Source organism: Crocuta crocuta, unplaced genomic scaffold, assembly GCF_008692635.1.
Source record: "Crocuta crocuta isolate KB4526 unplaced genomic scaffold, BGI_CrCroc_1.0 scaffold36, whole genome shotgun sequence".
Taxonomy (NCBI): domain Eukaryota; kingdom Metazoa; phylum Chordata; class Mammalia; order Carnivora; family Hyaenidae; genus Crocuta; species Crocuta crocuta.
The window spans coordinates 11,182,369-11,199,247 of NW_027532203.1; the positions used below are offsets into that span (position 1 = coordinate 11,182,369).

General features: G+C 37.4%; 1 protein-coding gene and 1 long non-coding RNA gene across 3 annotated transcripts in view; one reads left to right on the top strand and one right to left on the bottom strand.

Moving 5' to 3' along the window:
- CCDC68 (coiled-coil domain containing 68) overlaps nucleotides 1-9,928 on the top strand; it is a 44,834-nt gene extending 34,906 nt beyond the window's left edge. The window contains exons 11-12 of the mRNA XM_077777679.1: nucleotides 4,566-4,642; nucleotides 7,227-9,928. Of these exons, the coding sequence (XP_077633805.1) occupies nucleotides 4,566-4,642; nucleotides 7,227-7,284 (135 nt within the window). The 3' untranslated portion in view covers nucleotides 7,285-9,928. The remainder of the gene's footprint in view (nucleotides 1-4,565; nucleotides 4,643-7,226) is intronic.
- LOC144242697 (uncharacterized) lies at nucleotides 5,352-16,879 on the bottom strand. Of its 2 annotated transcripts, none has more exons than XR_013338428.1 (4): nucleotides 16,430-16,879; nucleotides 9,995-10,172; nucleotides 7,863-7,992; nucleotides 5,352-5,668 (listed from the first exon to the last, which is right to left on the bottom strand). It is a non-coding gene; the product is annotated as an uncharacterized LOC144242697 (long non-coding RNA). The 2 variants fall into 2 exon arrangements; XR_013338427.1 differs by having other exon boundaries at nucleotides 5,352-5,674.

Below are 16,879 nucleotides of genomic sequence, written 5' to 3' on the forward strand. Positions count from 1 at the left end.
AACATCACTTCGCTGCACTGGAGTCTCCTTGCCTTGGGAGCATGTGCTCCCCTTCCCCCATCGCCACCACAGAATCCATTTATCTGAGTGATTAAAGAAGTGTGTGTTCGGGAGGTAAGTGTGTATGTGCATGTGCTTATATACATGTATGAAATACACGTGTATACATACAATATGTATTTAGGAATGAAGTGATTAAATTTGCCAGACCATTTATATTCATTTTAGTCATGGCCTATATTATATATATAATATATATATATTATATATATTTCCTATATTAAAGTAACTTCTNAAAATTTTTTTCTGTGACATTCTTTCTACCCTAGCAGAGTATTTTCCCCATCTATGCAGGGGAGATATATACACTCATATAATTTTATTCTTTAAAAAAATCTTTGGAGGTGTCTGGGTGGGTCAGTTGGCTAAGCATCAGACTCTTGGTTTTGGCTCAGGTCATAATCTCAAGATTCTTGGGATTGTGTCCCTCTTTGGGCTCTGGGCTTAAAAGGCAGAGCCTGCATAGGATTCTCTCTCTTCCTCTTTCTCTGCTCCTCCCTGTTTGTGCTTTCTCTCTCTCTCTCAAAATAAATAAATGCATATTAAAAACTTTTTAAAGCTTAAATATTTTTAAAACCTCACTGGAAAATTTCTACTTTTCTTTCTACTTTTGAATAATATCTTTATTATCTTAATTTTCAGCTCTGGCATTTCTCTCACATTTCATGCATTTTTAGCTTCCTCACTAATGACCTGCTCATAGGGAAATGTGTCTTCAGAAATTATACCATTTTCTAAACATTGAAGATTATCCCATTTTATATAACCATCACAATCCCTAACATTTAATTTAACAAGAATGTGTTGATAGACAGTATGCAATAGAAAATCATGTCAATAAACTATCCTTGGATAAAGTCATAAAAAAAGCAGACATGTTCTGGTCAGTGATTTGTAGTTTTGTAAAGTAACGCTGTAATAAAACTCACGGATATGGCTGTTCTAATTAAAGGGAAAACTATGAAAGCCCGTGAATCAAAAATAAGTACCTAAATCTAGTCAATGAAATAAATCAGCATGGAAGTTGAGATAAATGAAAATAAAGACAGTCTAACATGATAACTCTTAATGCTTTTGTACTGTTTGGTACTCAGCAACTTGAGAAACTAGGAATTTGTTTAGGAAAAAATCCCTATAGGGGATTTTGTTTAGGAAAAAATAGCCTCCACATAATTGTCCAGCCTGGATTATTTTTATTCTAGTATTTGTTGTCATCATGATGTGATTCAAATCGCTTCCTAACTTGCAGAGTATTGTATACAGAGGAGTTTTTCTCAACAACATACTTGGTCAATGATGTGCTTACACTTGTTTGGAGTGTATATTAGCTTTATCTCCATTATACAAGGAACATCTTTATTATCAATTTATCAGATCTGAAGTGCATTTCCTACGTGAGACTAGTGAAATGCCTAACTCTTGAAACATCACAGTGAAATGATCAATTATGTGTGAAGATTTTTGTTCCATTTTTTAGTTATATGCAGTAGAGATGCTGATATGAAGGGGCAAAAATCCACATCTTGAATCAGCTTTCTTTACTTCAATCGTTTTTCATCTTTTTTAAAAAATTTCTAAAATCTTATTTAAATCCAAGTTAGTTAACATATAGCATAATAAGGATTTCAGGAGTAGGATTTAGTGATTCATCACTTACATGTAACACCCAGTGCTCATCCCAAAAAGTGCCCTCCTTAATTCCCATCACCCATTTAGCCCATCCCCCACCCCCGACCCCTCCAGCAACCCTCAGTTTGTCTCTGTATTTAAGAGTCTCTTATGGTTTGCCTCCCTCTATGTTTTTCTCTTATTTTCTTCATCTTAGCAACACATTAGAATTACCTGTGGAGTCCTGAAAACTCTTGAACCCGGACTACAACTAAGTTAAACAGAATCTCTGGGATGGGGCTCTAGATTCATTAGATTTTAAATCTCTCCAGAAATTCCAATTATACAACTAACACTGAAAATCAGAACTTTAGTCCAGTGGTTCTCAAACTTGAGCAGATGTCAGAATCGTCTGGTGAGCTTCTTAAAACTCATCCCTTGGAGACCCTGGGTTTCTCAGTAGGTCTTATTGGAGATGGAAGATCTGAAGTTCTAGTAAGTTCTCAGGTAACGCTGATATTGCTGATATCCCAAGATCATTCTTTAATAACTGTTGCCTTAGTCTTTTTCTCCTTCTTTTCCACCTAGGCCATTTCACTTTGTCTTCAAGGTCCCGGTAAAATCTTCTTGTGTATGAAAATATCATAAATCATTCTGGTCATTGATCTCTGTTATTCCTTTTATGTAGTAATTAATTACTTACTGTTTCTGGCATCTCCTGAACTTCTTTTATTTTTTATTTTTTTAATGGTTACGTGTTTGTTTTCTCACTTCCATTGTACTGTGTATCCTGTGTACTGGAAAGAAAGATCCATGCTTTCTTGTGTGATTTCACATTCCCTCTGCCTGTGGGTTGGTGCCATAGACATGGCAGAAACTGATTAACTGGATGGATGGATGGATGGATGGATGGATGCAGTAGGTTAATTGCTGATTAATTTACAGTTTTTATTTAATCTTCTGTTTCATGTTTATCAGACCTGAAATCCCCTCAGAAATCATTGAATCTCTGTGCCTCTGTGCCTGGGGCTCACCACTTACTTATTTGTAATATAAGGAGGCTAAGCAATTCTTCTGGTTTCAGAAAAATAATGCCTTTCAGGAAAAAGGGCATAGGATTTGGAGTCAGACAGGATTGCGTAAAGCTTGCACACTTGTACACAATGCTGCATACACAATGTGTGGGTTATCAGAAACAAGTTACCTAAACAATCTGAGTTTTGTCAGCCTTATTTCTTTAATATGCAAAAGACTAAAAGTTATCAAGGAATAGATGTATGGAAAGCACTTGGCAAAAGTCTTGACATTTGCTAGGCATGCCTAATTATTAACCCTCTTGCTTCCATCAAAATTCTACCATCTGTTTCCCAAAATCATGCATTTTGGTGTTGGCTTACTCCAAACCATCTGGTGGGCTTTTAGGAGATACCTTTTAAACTTCAATTATATGACACTTTAACTCCTTACTTTCCTAATAGGTATTGGAGCAGGTGTATTACTGTTCTTTTAAAGCCACAGCTCCCCCTTTAAATCTCCCATCAAGCCACTCTTCAGTTCCAGACCCTACTATACTGGTGTATCCTTTAAATACCTTTGACTTGCCAGTGCAGCCAACTGACAACTCAGCCATGAGCATGACGCTTTGCTATTTTAGAGCTCATTGTCCAGGTCTACTAAATGAATGTGCCTGGTGTGACTATGCTGTAGAGGAGACACTGGCTCAGAAGGACCTGATTTTGAACCCTAGTTCTGCCATGAACAAGATGTTGGGCACTTAAGCTCTTTGGACCTCAGTTTTTAGTTATAAAAATGGTACTTGGACTAGAAAATCTTATGTCTTAAAAATCTGTGCCAGACACTGGGCACAGTACATATTGATATCTCATTTCAGAACCTGCGAAGAAAAACAATGATCCTATTATACGGATGAGGACATTGGGCTCAGAGAGGTCATATAAACTAAGTGAGGTCACAAAGCTACCAAGTGGCTGTGCTAGGATTTGTACCCGAGAAATTAAACTGTTGCCTTCCTTATTATCAACCACAGCATTATCTCCCAGAATTATGAGAGTGCTTCCAGATTTAAAGTATTATGATCAGGGGCGCCTGGGTGGCTTAGTCAGTTAGGCGTCCAACTTTCGCTTAGGTCATGATCTCGCGGTTCGTGGGTTCGAGCCCCGCGTCGGGCTCTGTGCTGACTGCCAGCTCAGAGCCTGGAGCCTGTTTCAGTCTGTGACTCCCTCTCTCTCTGACCCTCCCCTGCTCACACTGTCTCTCTCTCTCTCTCCTAGAAATAAATAAAATATTTAAAAAAATAAAGTACTATGATCATGTGAGATTTTTCTTCCAACAACTTAAACATAGTAGGCAAGATATGTATTATTTACTGCTAGTGTAGAGATCAAGAAACAGGCTTCAGTGAGAAAATTAAGGCTAAAAATGTCATGAACTCTATAGTGAAGAACAGATGGTGCTTATTTTCACGGAGTTTATAATCAAGAGATTTCACAAGAAAGACAAACATGTAATAAATACCGTGGGTGTCTTTAACAAGGTTCTTTAATAATGTTATGTTATGAAGTTCTTTGCATCTCTCTACATAAAAGAAACTGTAAAATCAAACCATAGTTCAGCTGTTGAATTTCAGAGACTAATGTAGAATACTTTTATTTGAATCCCTTGGAAAAGGACACAAACGCTCTTCAAGATGTGTTTGTAATTTCAGATTGATAGTGACTCTCAACCTGGCTACATTCTGTGTTTTAATAGAGCGACTGAGAGAACAAGCTTACTGCCAAGGAGTGATGTAGGTGGTGTGTTGATCAGAAACATTAAGCATGTGGCTAATAAATATACTTAAATATGTAATCTCTACACATTTTTTTTTTCAACTGTAGAATAAAGAACTAAAAACCAAGGTGGCACTTTGGTCAGAAACTCCTAGGACAACAGTATCCAAGGGTGTCTCTACCAGGTAAGGTTTTTCTTCCCCCACCGCCATCTGCTTTCACAGCTTCTGCTGAACATTCATTCATGAATGTTGTATCTTTCCCACTTGAGAAATAGTCCAATCTATTAAAACTTATGTGATCAGTTTACTGTCTGTTTCCCAGTTCTTGAGAGCTAGACCTGTGTTACCTGTTCATCATTGAATGCTCAAAGCCTAAAACATAAATACTTACTGAATAAATGAATGAATGAATTTAGATACCTTTTCTTGCTTTGTGCAAGCAAGCATGGTGTCTGCTTCAACTCTTTCTCCAAGCAGCGCACACCATCTTCCCTGTTGTCCTTGTTTTTCTGTTACCCCTGTTTTCTGTAGCATTGATGAACATTTTGATTATGAATTGTTTGGATTTCTTTAAGCATCCACGTCTGTATCTCAAGCCAGGTAGACTGTAAATGTCAAGAACGCAGGAATGGTTCCTTATAATTCACTTTGTTTCCTGCATTGCTAAGGGAAGTGTCTTCAATAACTACCCAATAATGACTGAATCAAGCAACGATAATGACCCACTACAGCAATCAAAATGATAGTTGAAACCATCAAAGTCACTTTCTAATGGTGACAGAATCTGAAGTGACAAGTTGTAAAAAAGAAAAAAAAAGAGACTTCTGGGCTCAAATCTTATTTCCATAATACTCTATGAAATTATCACTTAAAAGAAAACATAGTCTGTAATTACATGAATCATTTAAAAAGTGATTAAAAACTTCCTGTTCGAGCTGCTTTTGAATTTCCCAGTCTAATCCCTCTAGGGCAGAAGCCTGTTTTCTGAAATTCTCTTCTGTTCAGTGCCTGAGGTAGAAACTCGCTGCTGTGATAAGTATCGGTCCAAGAATTCAGGTGGCTCTATCTCCCTGGGCAGAATTCCCTGAAGCCTTGCTCACTTTGCTAATGACAGATGTAATTAGAGATGAGATGAAGCCATTCCGAATAGATTCTTCTAAAATTGTCGGGACCCCTGAGGCGAAGTTATCCACTTTTTGGCCAGTAGCCCTGAAACTTCCAATAAAGAAGAGAAATTAAGCCCCAGAAATATTAAGGGAGGAAGTGAAATACCCACCTTTCAGAAGCAGTGAGAGAAGTAGTCACTTCAGTGGGGGAAGAAGTGAAGAGCCCAGAATACAAGAGCAAGCATGACTTTCTAAGGAAAAGGAAGACAATTGATTTTTTGTACCCTTACCAGACACCAGTCCCCTTGGGGAGGTGAGGCAACCTCCGCTGTTTTGACCTTGTAGGGAATGTGGCCAGAGCAGAGGAAGGGAGAGATCAACTGCTTGTCTCTCTATTGTAACCACTCCAGTATTGAATGCAGACACTATCCCATACAGAGGGAATGAGCTGGAAAGAATGACTTCTGTGGCCAATTCTTTAGTTGTAACAAATTAATTGTTAAGTGTCCTTTAGTTTTAAAAATTTATTTTCTTTCTATGACTTGGTAGGTCTCTTGTTTGCAAAATAAAATAAGGCCAATTGGCTGCTTTGAGAACGTTAAGTGGTAGTATGATGTGGTAATTCTGGGTTCACCCATATGCAGTGGAATTATAACTCAAGGGAGAGATTGGAGTAGAAAAGCAGATGTTAAGGGGAAAAATCATGTACATTTAAAAAATGAATCCAGGCAAATATCTTTAATTACCCATAAAATATAGTTCTATGTCTCTCAGTAAATACTAAAAAGTAAGGTGGTGTCTTTGAGCATTAGAACATTATAGATGTTCCTTGAATTGAACACCAGAAGTGTTTGCTGGAGATTCAGGGTCATGTTCTTAGACAAAAACAGCAACAACAAAATTCACATATAAATGTGTGTGTGTGTGTGTGTGTGTGTGTGTGTATGTGGGTGTGTGTATATATACATATATACGTACATATATATTTTAAATACTAGAATCACACAGTGAGGGGAGAGGTTCAGACTTGAGAAGCCCACAGGACTAAAACATCCTCGCAGGAGGGTTGATTTGTGCTTCCTGTCTCCAAGCACTCCAGTGCATATCTTCACTGCATGGAATGGCAGATACAGTCTCTAATTCTCTCTCACTCCCCCTCACTCTTCCTCACTTTTGTCCCACTACAACTAGCTGAATTTACATAAGATCAATGCTTCCACAGTGTGATTCTATTATGTCTTGTGGGGAATTAGTCAGAGTCAGCCAATTAACCACCAGATCTCTTAGATTATGGGTTTTTTTTGTTTGTTTTTGTTTTTGTTTAATTTCTGAGAGAGAGAGAGAGAGAGACAGCGTGAACAGGAGAGGGTCAGAGAGAGAGGGAGACACAGAATCTGGAGCAGGCTCCAGCCTCTGAGCTAGCTGTCAGCACAGAGCTTGAAGTGGGGCTCAAACCCACGAACTGTGGGGTCATGACCTGAGCCGAAGCCAGACGTTTAGCCGACTGAGCCACCCAGGCGCCCCCAGATCTCTTAGATTAAACCAATTAGTTCAGACTTGGTAGTATAGCGGTGGTGGAGATGGTAATGGTGGTGATACAGCAATTGTATCACTAAAGTTTAATGTGCTCTCTTTGAATAATTATTTGATCTTTTCTACAGTGAATTGAAGACTGAAGGCACTACACCCTATCTGATGTTGATGAGGTTCCGGAAATGATCTGGCTAACTGAAGATCTCAATGAGAAAGATCACTATGTGGATTTTATTTATTCCTTGAAACACAGCCTAAACGTGCAAGTTAAAATGGCTCAATGGCAGTATTCAATGGGATTTACTATACATCAACAGCTCTGCAGGAAGGACCCAGCAGAAAATCAAACAAATAAATATTCAAGGCAAGGAACTTGTCCTTCAAAACTTACTGAATGCGTGGAGAGATGTGGGGCTTTTGATGGAAGATGAATTTTGCTTTAAACTTAAAGAATCTAAATCATTTTGCATAACTTTGCTGAAGGGAGTGGTTTAAGGTTGTCAACTATGACCTTCTGATAGTGGTGTTTATGTATATAGATGGAAGCATGTATGTGTGTGTGCACGAATAAATGATATATTTTAAAGTTAACTTTGAATAATAAAAATCAACATGAATTTATAAATTCATCTCCTGACCCATTGCTAGTGGGAGAGTTAATTTCAATGGCATTATGGGCAGGAGAAGCCATTATAGGCTCTTTTTAGCTGATTCCCCAACCCACACAGCCCTCCAATGCTAACAATCACCGTGTCTTACTGCACCTTTGGAAGCCTTTGATCTTCAGCTGGCATTGAGAATTGGTCGCTGGAGATAACCCACAAGTAAGCATGAAGAAATGCAGTGTGACTCTGGCTTTGTGCCTAATTTTCCTTTCAAGATTCATTGTATTATCTAAGAAAATATTTGGGGGGAAGAATAGAAACACAATGCTGTCAACTCATACCTTCACAAAAATGTATGTATTATGGGTTCAGAGGTACAGTGGCTACTGTCTATAGCTAGGAAGACTCTTAATTCATGAATTGGAATTGTATGTCTAGTGCCTGGTGAAAGTGTGCTTACATTTTGATAGAAGCATTCATCACAGGTGAGTTTGTGCTTGCTATGAGGAAAACCAGACTCTAATTTGTAGAAATGCAAACAGGCTAACAGGAGAGAGGACACTTGAACTAAAGGAATAATGGGCAGACTTAGCCTTGCTGAAGCAGGAATTACTTGTAAGCCTTTTGATCATCCTCTCTGGTGTATGACTGTAAACATTTTCCCAGGAAAGATGCTTCAAGCCTTTCAATGTGGAATGTGAAATATCAGTATTATCTATGAAATATTTAAAAATACAAATGAGATAAAGGAATGTATTTATAAATTCATTAAAGTACTGTAATCCTTGAAATGTTGCATAACTATATGTATGCATTTCATGCTTCAAGTTTTTATTGGTTGCTAGTTTTCAAACATAATTATTTAATAACATTTATGACGTAGTTCCTATGCCGGGAACAAGTCTAAGTACTTTACCTGTATTAATTGCTTTAATCTTCCCAAAAGGCCTCAAAAGCGTGTCATATTATTATTACCATCTCACAGGGGTAGATACTCTGAGGTCTACTGATCTTCCCTGCTGCTAACTGTGGAGCAAGGATTTGGACCTCTTGATGTAGCCATCAATATTCCTTCTACCTGCTAGCTTGGTGGTCGGAGATAGTCCCACACTACAGAAATGCCTTTCTTTTTGCTACTTTAATAAGACAGTTTCCTTGTTGGCTGTCTGCATTATCCTGTGAATGATGGTTCAAAACAAACCTTACTCATATAGTAAATGTCTTTCTGCAGTGATGGGCCTTTCACCTATTTGGACCACCCTTCTAAGAACGTAGTTCAGAAAAACCTCCCTGCTAAAAGTCTTGTAAGTTTACATTTATCATCATGACCTTATGCCACATAGAAGACTTTTTGGCAGTATATTTTCAGGCACATTTGTTGGAGATTCGGATCATGAATTCTGCTTCAAGCATTTGCCGTGTAATGCGTGAATTCACCTTTCATCTGGAGATCACTTAGGTTCCTTTTATACCTCAATCACCAAGCTGGATGGTAATGAATACGAAATTTTGGAATGGACCCACCCAACTGACCTAACAACCAGAATGGTTCCCATGAGAATAATGTGTGCTAAAGACAAAAATAGGAAGACACTGCTGGATTTAATGTAGGTTTCACCCTGCTCATTTTTGAACATGGAAGGGCCTCTGGACGTGATATGGATTGGACCTGCTCATCTGCCCTCCACGTTCACCTTGGAATGGTCTTTGGATTGCCTGAGACTAAGATTAAGCAGTTTCAGCAGCATAAAAAAATCTGGACTTTCAAATACAAAAGTATCCTTTTAAAAGCATCCGCAGTATCATGTATTTGTCATATATATATTATTTCCTATATCTTTACTGTCTCAGCTTTTATCATTTGGAATGTTTTGGGAATAAATATTTCTGAGCCAATAAAACAAACAATGACAATGGAGAATAAAAAGTATTAATCTGAAAGTAGTATCACACGAGAAATGCAAGAAAAGAAACACCAGTTCAGTTGTAACCTAAATAATTACACTTGTACTAATTAGTATATTAAATAAGAAGGTCTGAGGTGGACCTTGAAGTGAATATATGAAGGTAGAAAATGAAAAGAAACTTAGTTTCACTTTGATCACATATATCATTACAAATTACCATCTGGAAATGTTTAAACAACAACATGGAGAAATGTTTAAATAATTGGTATAATACATATATCTTTTGAATAATTGTTTATAATAAAGAAATTGATATTATATCTTGTTGTATTTTTTGTTTTTATTTCTTTTTACATTAAAGTTATTATATATAAGTAGAGGCACCTGGGTGGCTCAGCTGGTTAAGTGTCCAACTTCAGCTCAGGTCATGATCCCATAATTCTTGGGTTTGAGCCCTGCATTGGGCTGTGTGCTGACAGCTCAGAGCCTGGAGCCTGCTTTGGATTCTGTGTCTCCCTCCTTCTCTGCTTCTCTCCTGCCTGTGCTCTCTCTCTCTCTCTCTCTAAAAAATATTTTAAGAAATAAATAAAATAAATAGTTATTCATAAGTAAATTAAACCATTTTTACTTGATTGTTCATGACAATAAAATCCATAATGAATGGATTGGTTTTGCTAGTGAACAGGTATTTAGATGCCTCCCTGAAATTTTCCACTAATTTTCCTTGGATCCAATTTAATGGAAAAAAGATAATCGATTAAGTTTTCATTCTGATTATGAAAAAATAGCATTATAAAATTAAGAACACACCTTTCAAATTCTTTCATATTTATCTACTTTCTTTACCTCTCCTCTGACTCTGAAGTAATTATAGAATCTTCATCAATATTGATGTAGGGACTCATTCCATTAAGAACTGAGCATTCCTTCAACTAAGTGTCATAATCATTATACTTCTTCCCTTCCTCCTTTTTTGTTTCCTTCCTTCTATTTTTTGGGGGAGGGGTGGGAAATATTAAGATGCATTAAAGATTTAGACAATCATATTTAGTTGCTGTGTTATTATTAAAATGTATACTTATTAAGTGTTTAAAACTTGAAGCAGAATTACAGAAAATTGGCATTTATCCTAAGCATGCAAGGTTGATTTATCATTTGAAAATAAATCAATGAGGGACATCTGGGTGGCTCAGTTGGTGGAGCTTCTGACTTTGGCTCAGGTCATGATCTCTTAATTTGTGAGTTCAAGTCCCACATCAGTCTCGCTACTGTCAGCACAGAGCCAACTTTGGATCCTCTGTCCCACTATCTCTCTCTGCCCCTCCCCCACTCATTCTCATTCTCATTCTCATTCTCTTTCTCTCTCTCTCTCTCTCAAAAAAAAAAAGAAATGAAAAAAATCATACACATAATAAAGAAGAAAAATTATGTAATTATTTTAATAAGTGAAAAAAAGTATGTGACAAAATTCAGCACTCATTCATGATAAAAACTCAGCAATCTGGGAGGTTTTTAAGAGGGAGGGAGGCAAGAAGTTTTATCATTCTGATAAACAGCATTTACAAAAGAGCCTTCAGGGCTAGTATCCAAAATATATAAGTAACTCACCAAACTCCACACCCAAAAAACAAATAATCCAGGTAAGAAATGGGCAGAAGACCCAAACAGACACTTCTCCAAAGAGGACATCCAGATGGCCAACAGACACATGAAATGATGCTCAGCGTCACTCATCATCAGGGAAACACAAATCAAAACCACACTGAGATACCACCTCATGTTGGTCAGAGTGGCTAAAATGAACAAATCAGGAGACTATAGATGCTGGCGAGGATGTGGAAAAACGGGCACCCTCCTACACTGTTGGTGGGAATGTAAACTGGTGCAGCCCCTCTGGAAATCAGTGTGGAGTTTCCTCAAAACATTAACACTAGAACCCCCCTATGACCCAGCAATAGCACAGCTAGGAATTTACCCAAGGGATACAGGAGTGCTGATGCATAGGAGCACATGTACCCCAATGTTCATAGCAGCACTCTCAACAATAGGCCAAACCATGGAAAGAGCCTAAGAGTCCATCAACAGACGAATGGATCAAGAAGATGTGGTTTATCTATACGATGGAACACTACATGGCAATGAGAAAGAGTGAAATCTGGCCATGTGTAGCAACATGGATGGACCTTGAGGGTGTTATGCTGAGTGAAATAAGTCAGGCAGAGAAGGACAGATACCATATGTTTGCACGTATAGGTGGATTAGGAGGAACTTAACAGAGGACCGTGGGGGTGGAGAAGGGGAAAAATAGTTGGGGGGAGAGGGAAGGAGGCAAACCATGAGACTCTTGAATGCTGAGAACAAACTGAGGACTGATGGGTGTTGGGAGGAGGGGGCAGATGGGCATGGAGGAGGACACTTGTGGGGATGAGCACTGGGTGTTATATGGAAACCAACTTGACAACTGCACTGTCAGTGCAGAGCCCAATGTGGGGCTCAAACTCATCAACTGTGAGATCATGACCTAAGCCAAACCCAAGGGTCAGACATCTAACCAACTGAGCCACCCAGATGCCCCTATAATATAGCCTTAGTCAAATCGTAATTTGTGTGTTGGCTTTGTAAAGCACAACGTAAGTCACCTAAATGAGTTTCTAACAGAAGAACAATGCTCACATTCTTCTTATAGCTATCCTTTCTTCACAAGTTGAAAGACATATTAGAAATAAAATTGTTCTTGATATTAAGAGCACTTAATAATCCAAATATCTTACATACAGGTTTTAAAAGATTTCTCCTCCAGGGGCTCCTGGGTGGTTTAGTCGGTTAAGGGTCCGACTTTCGCTTAGGTCATGATCTCACAGTTCATGGGTTCGAGCCCCGCGTCGGGCTCTGTGCTGACTGCCAGCTCAGAGCCTGGAGCCTGTTTCAGTCTGTGACTCCCTCTCTCTCTGACCCTCCCCTGCTCACGCTGTCTCTCTCTCTCTCCTAGAAATAAGTAAAAATGTTTTAAAAAAATAAATAAATAAAAGATTTCTCCTTTCCTCAGTAAAGACAGTGAAGGTCAATATGGTCTTCCCCTACCTGCCAATATGGAGCATGCTATAACTATTTAAAAACCCTATAAAGCCATTAGGGAAAGCAAGTTCCTAATGACTTGTCATGAATTATTAAGATGAACCCAGGGGCAAAAGATTCCGCCTATGTGAAACAGCATTACTGCTACCAGGGAGTAAAGTTGAGAGCACGGTGCCAAGGATTTATTTTGCTTGCAGTGGGAGAATTGTTTATCTTTAAATTAAAAACTCAGCATTATCTTGGCAAAGACTATCTAAGTAACATATGGAATGAGAGCAACTCTGGGAACAAGGCAGCCTTTGCAAGAGAACATTTAAAAGGAAGCTCTTTGGTTGTGGTCTTGAATTGATCCTTTCACCAGTCTGGGTCTAAGGAAGTTACCACCCCCTGCCTCAGCATGTTATCATGGGGAAGAAAAAGGTCATAAAATGTCAAGATGCTTACGGACCATAGAATACTTCAACACATTAACTGCTAATTTCATGCATGTGTAATGCAAAATTATTAGAAAACTTCCCTTGCAAAGCCCAGTCTTTCAACAAATCACAAATGAAAAAGTTTAAGGAGATGAATAAAAATCACTTGGCTAAATCCAAATCACTTCTCATTTCCTAGTTCCTAATGGATACCATTTTAAATGTGATACGAGCCCCATGTTGATACTGATTTAATGTTCTTGCACGTACATCCAACTGCAGCACAGAAATAAGTTTGCTTTGTGTGCACAAGATTACTGATAAAAATGCATTTTTATTTGAAAAATGTGCAGAAACAATCACTGAATACAGTTCTCCACCATAGTATTCAAACCCAGACACCACAAAGTCATTGGACGCTATGATTTCTGAAGCCACTAAAACTTTGATACTTATAATAAAATAATGATTTAACAGTGTTTGTCAGGCACCACAGTCTACTCAGGGGCACATAGAATAAAAACTCCATGTTTAAGGTTTTCATTGACAGTCATACCACTAGACATAACAGTGATCTGTGTAGATGACAGACAAAATAATCAAAAGTGCTTAGCCTAACAAAGAGAATCATATCACTTAAAGGTAGACTGTTGGAATACAGTGAAGCACTTCAGTGTTATGTAGGACACTGTCTATTTTTAATACATTAAGCAGGATAATTTATGTCTCTTAGATAATTTCAGATGCAGTCTGTACCTTTTACAAGGCTATGGATACAAAAGCCCTATTTGTACAAAGAGGATCTGACCAAGTTGTAATATACTACCTAGAATGTAATCAGGCTCCTTGAAAGAAATACAAGATGACATAACAAATGAAATAGAGCTCATATTTTTTTCAAGAACTTGAGATATATTAAACATTTCCAGTCAAATACAGTGACTTCAAGTTGCTAACATTTTATAGCTTCCAATACTCGCCACTAAAATTGGTATTTTGTCCCTGCTATGACCCTTCTTTTCAAAAGTGGCTTAAATTATTACTGTAATTTTTATTATTCTTAGCTTATGGTTATAGTGCCTGTTTATGAAAGGGGACATAATTTCCAAACTAATTTCTTAGATATATTTTCCTTTGAGACTGACACAAATTCTATGAGGCACACAAGGCGTAGAAGTTCCATATGAGAAGAAGCCACTAAGATATTTAATGGCATACTCATGAGCCCCAAATTGTTCTTTCTGACCACTCTCCTTTCTACAATATTACGTTTCCTCTCAAAGAGGATTTAAAAAAATAACCTGGAGAACATAAAATGATAAGAAAATGTTTACTAGGGACAGACACTATTTTGATGTTCCAACAGATATAAAGACAAGAGCCTTTGGTTAAATAAAGGATCCATTAGATTAAAGACAGACATGCCCGCTTCTACAAAATTTGCTAATGACTCTTAAAGACTGAAGTTAGCTGAGGGATACTAGCCATGATTTCCACAACCTGTTGGAAAGAAAAGGAGCCATGAAACAAGTTTGATTGACTCAATTCAAAGATGATTTCTTTGTATATTTTTTTCTTCAAAAGCTGACAGCCTTTTAAATAATTCCCACCATTTTGTTACTAATATTTTTTGCTTGTCTTTTTATATATGAGGCTAGAAAATATCTCAACCATACACTGTTGGTAAAAGGAGACCTGCAGAGAAGCATCTTTGTGATTCTACTCCTTGAAAAAATTAATCAAAATGCAATTTATGAGAAAATTAAGTTCAAATAGAGCAAACAAAATGTTTCAAAGTTTCACACATTTTCCTGGCACTAATGAAACATTTGGTGTTTAAATGTGTTTATTAGCTTGGTTCTAAGGGCATAAACTTCTACTTGATAGATAAAGGGATGGATAAATATTTGCCATGGATCTAGTTATAAAAACTCTTCCTGTTACTAATTCTCCTTTTGTTTTCTACCTAAAAATCAGACTCAAAGTATGGCCTTCTCTGTGTTCTTCAATGTTTAAGAACACTATTCAGATAACATTTAATTCTAATCTCTCTTTACAGCCCTTCTTCAACAATGTCATCATGGTTGGGTCTTCACCCAAGAATTCTAAGGAAGCAAATGTATAACATTCCCTAGATTTCTAACAATGTTTTTGATCAGTTCTCTTTTGAGACAAATATCTTCATAGGTTTATAAAGCTTTGAGACAACACTCATCTCAGGTAATGCTCTATTTCTACTTTCCATGTTTAAGAGCTCAGCACTCTCCCCGGAAACAAGTTTATATCATATTGGTCGAATATCAAGAAGCAAATATAGTTTGTGGTGAATTCTCTGACAACTTTCTCAAGCATCTTGGCATCTTTAAAAATAATAAAGTTTTCCCTAAAATATTCATAGGCACAAGCCTTCTTTTACTGTTTTAAAGCTTGGTGGTACAGGGTGAAAGACAATTTTTCCATCCCTTTGCCTAATATCAGCTCTCAGATCTCTCTTTTAAAGAGTTCATTCTCTTAGGAAACCAGAAATATCAATATTATCTCTTTAGAGTTTGAATTTGAGATTATAACCCCAACATTCTTTATGGATGAGAATTTTCCCTCAGGGTTTTAGTATAATACACACTGAGGGAAACATATGTAACCTTTTTAAAAGCAAACAGGGTTACAGAGCAGGGAATAATTTTGTGTCATGGACACAGTTTCCAAGTTCTACTACACCTAGTTATTCACTATTACACATATCGCTTCTCTTTCCAGCTGAGAAGTATATGCATGAGCTTCATCAAACTTGGTGATTCCCAATGGATTCAACTAACAGTTTATAGGATATTTTGGCTGTTTTTAAATTATTTTTAATGTAGTCATGTACTTCTCTAAAGTCAACTTCTCTGTATTACAGTGGAGACCAGAAAGGTCTGATTAAAACTCTTACCCCGTTCATTTTATTTTATCTGTACAGGTTGGCAGGGAATAACACACACTAGAAGCATAACAAAGACATCCACCGATACATGGACTGGACTGGCCCATCTGGTTAAGAACAACAGATGGAAATATTTGCTTTACTTTAGAAAATGCTGGTTTTGAATTTTTTGCAGTGTATAGCCGATAATATGGAAACGATAGCAAATCACTAGAATGGTTGCAAGAATTCTGAAACTTATGTAGAGACCCACAAGCTCAATTCCTAGCATTTCGCATTTTCTCTACCATTTTATGCCTTGTGATCCCCATCACACCAAAACAACCGTGTTTTCTCAGCTATTTTTTTGATACTTTTTTCAAAGGATTTTTCTTTTTTTGTATTAGAAGGTAATCTTGTACCTACAGTTGAATCTCAAGCAATGCCCTTTCCAGGAGAAGCTTAGGAGAAGAGGATGGTGGTAATCATCTCCAGATTCCAGTAACATCCTGTACCCTTGGCTGAAGGTACCAGAATACCTTTCCCTCTATTAGTGTCTCTGTGAGGCCCTCTTCTATTATGACATAATAGGAAATGAGCTATGTGGTTGGAGACAAATTTGGTTACAGAGGTATTCGAGGCACTGTGTTAGAGCAATGTAAACATCAAACTAGTGTAAGCACTCTAGAAATGATTTCTATATCAGATAGGAGTTTCATATACATTTTAAATATTTCCCCAAAATACAGTATGGGGGTTAACCAAAGCATTCAGGAGATACCAAAAACAGGATACATCTTGGCTAAAAATACATGCTGTTTTGGGTTAAAGGAGGTATGCAATTCTTTAAAGCAGTCTGTAAACTATCAAGCAATT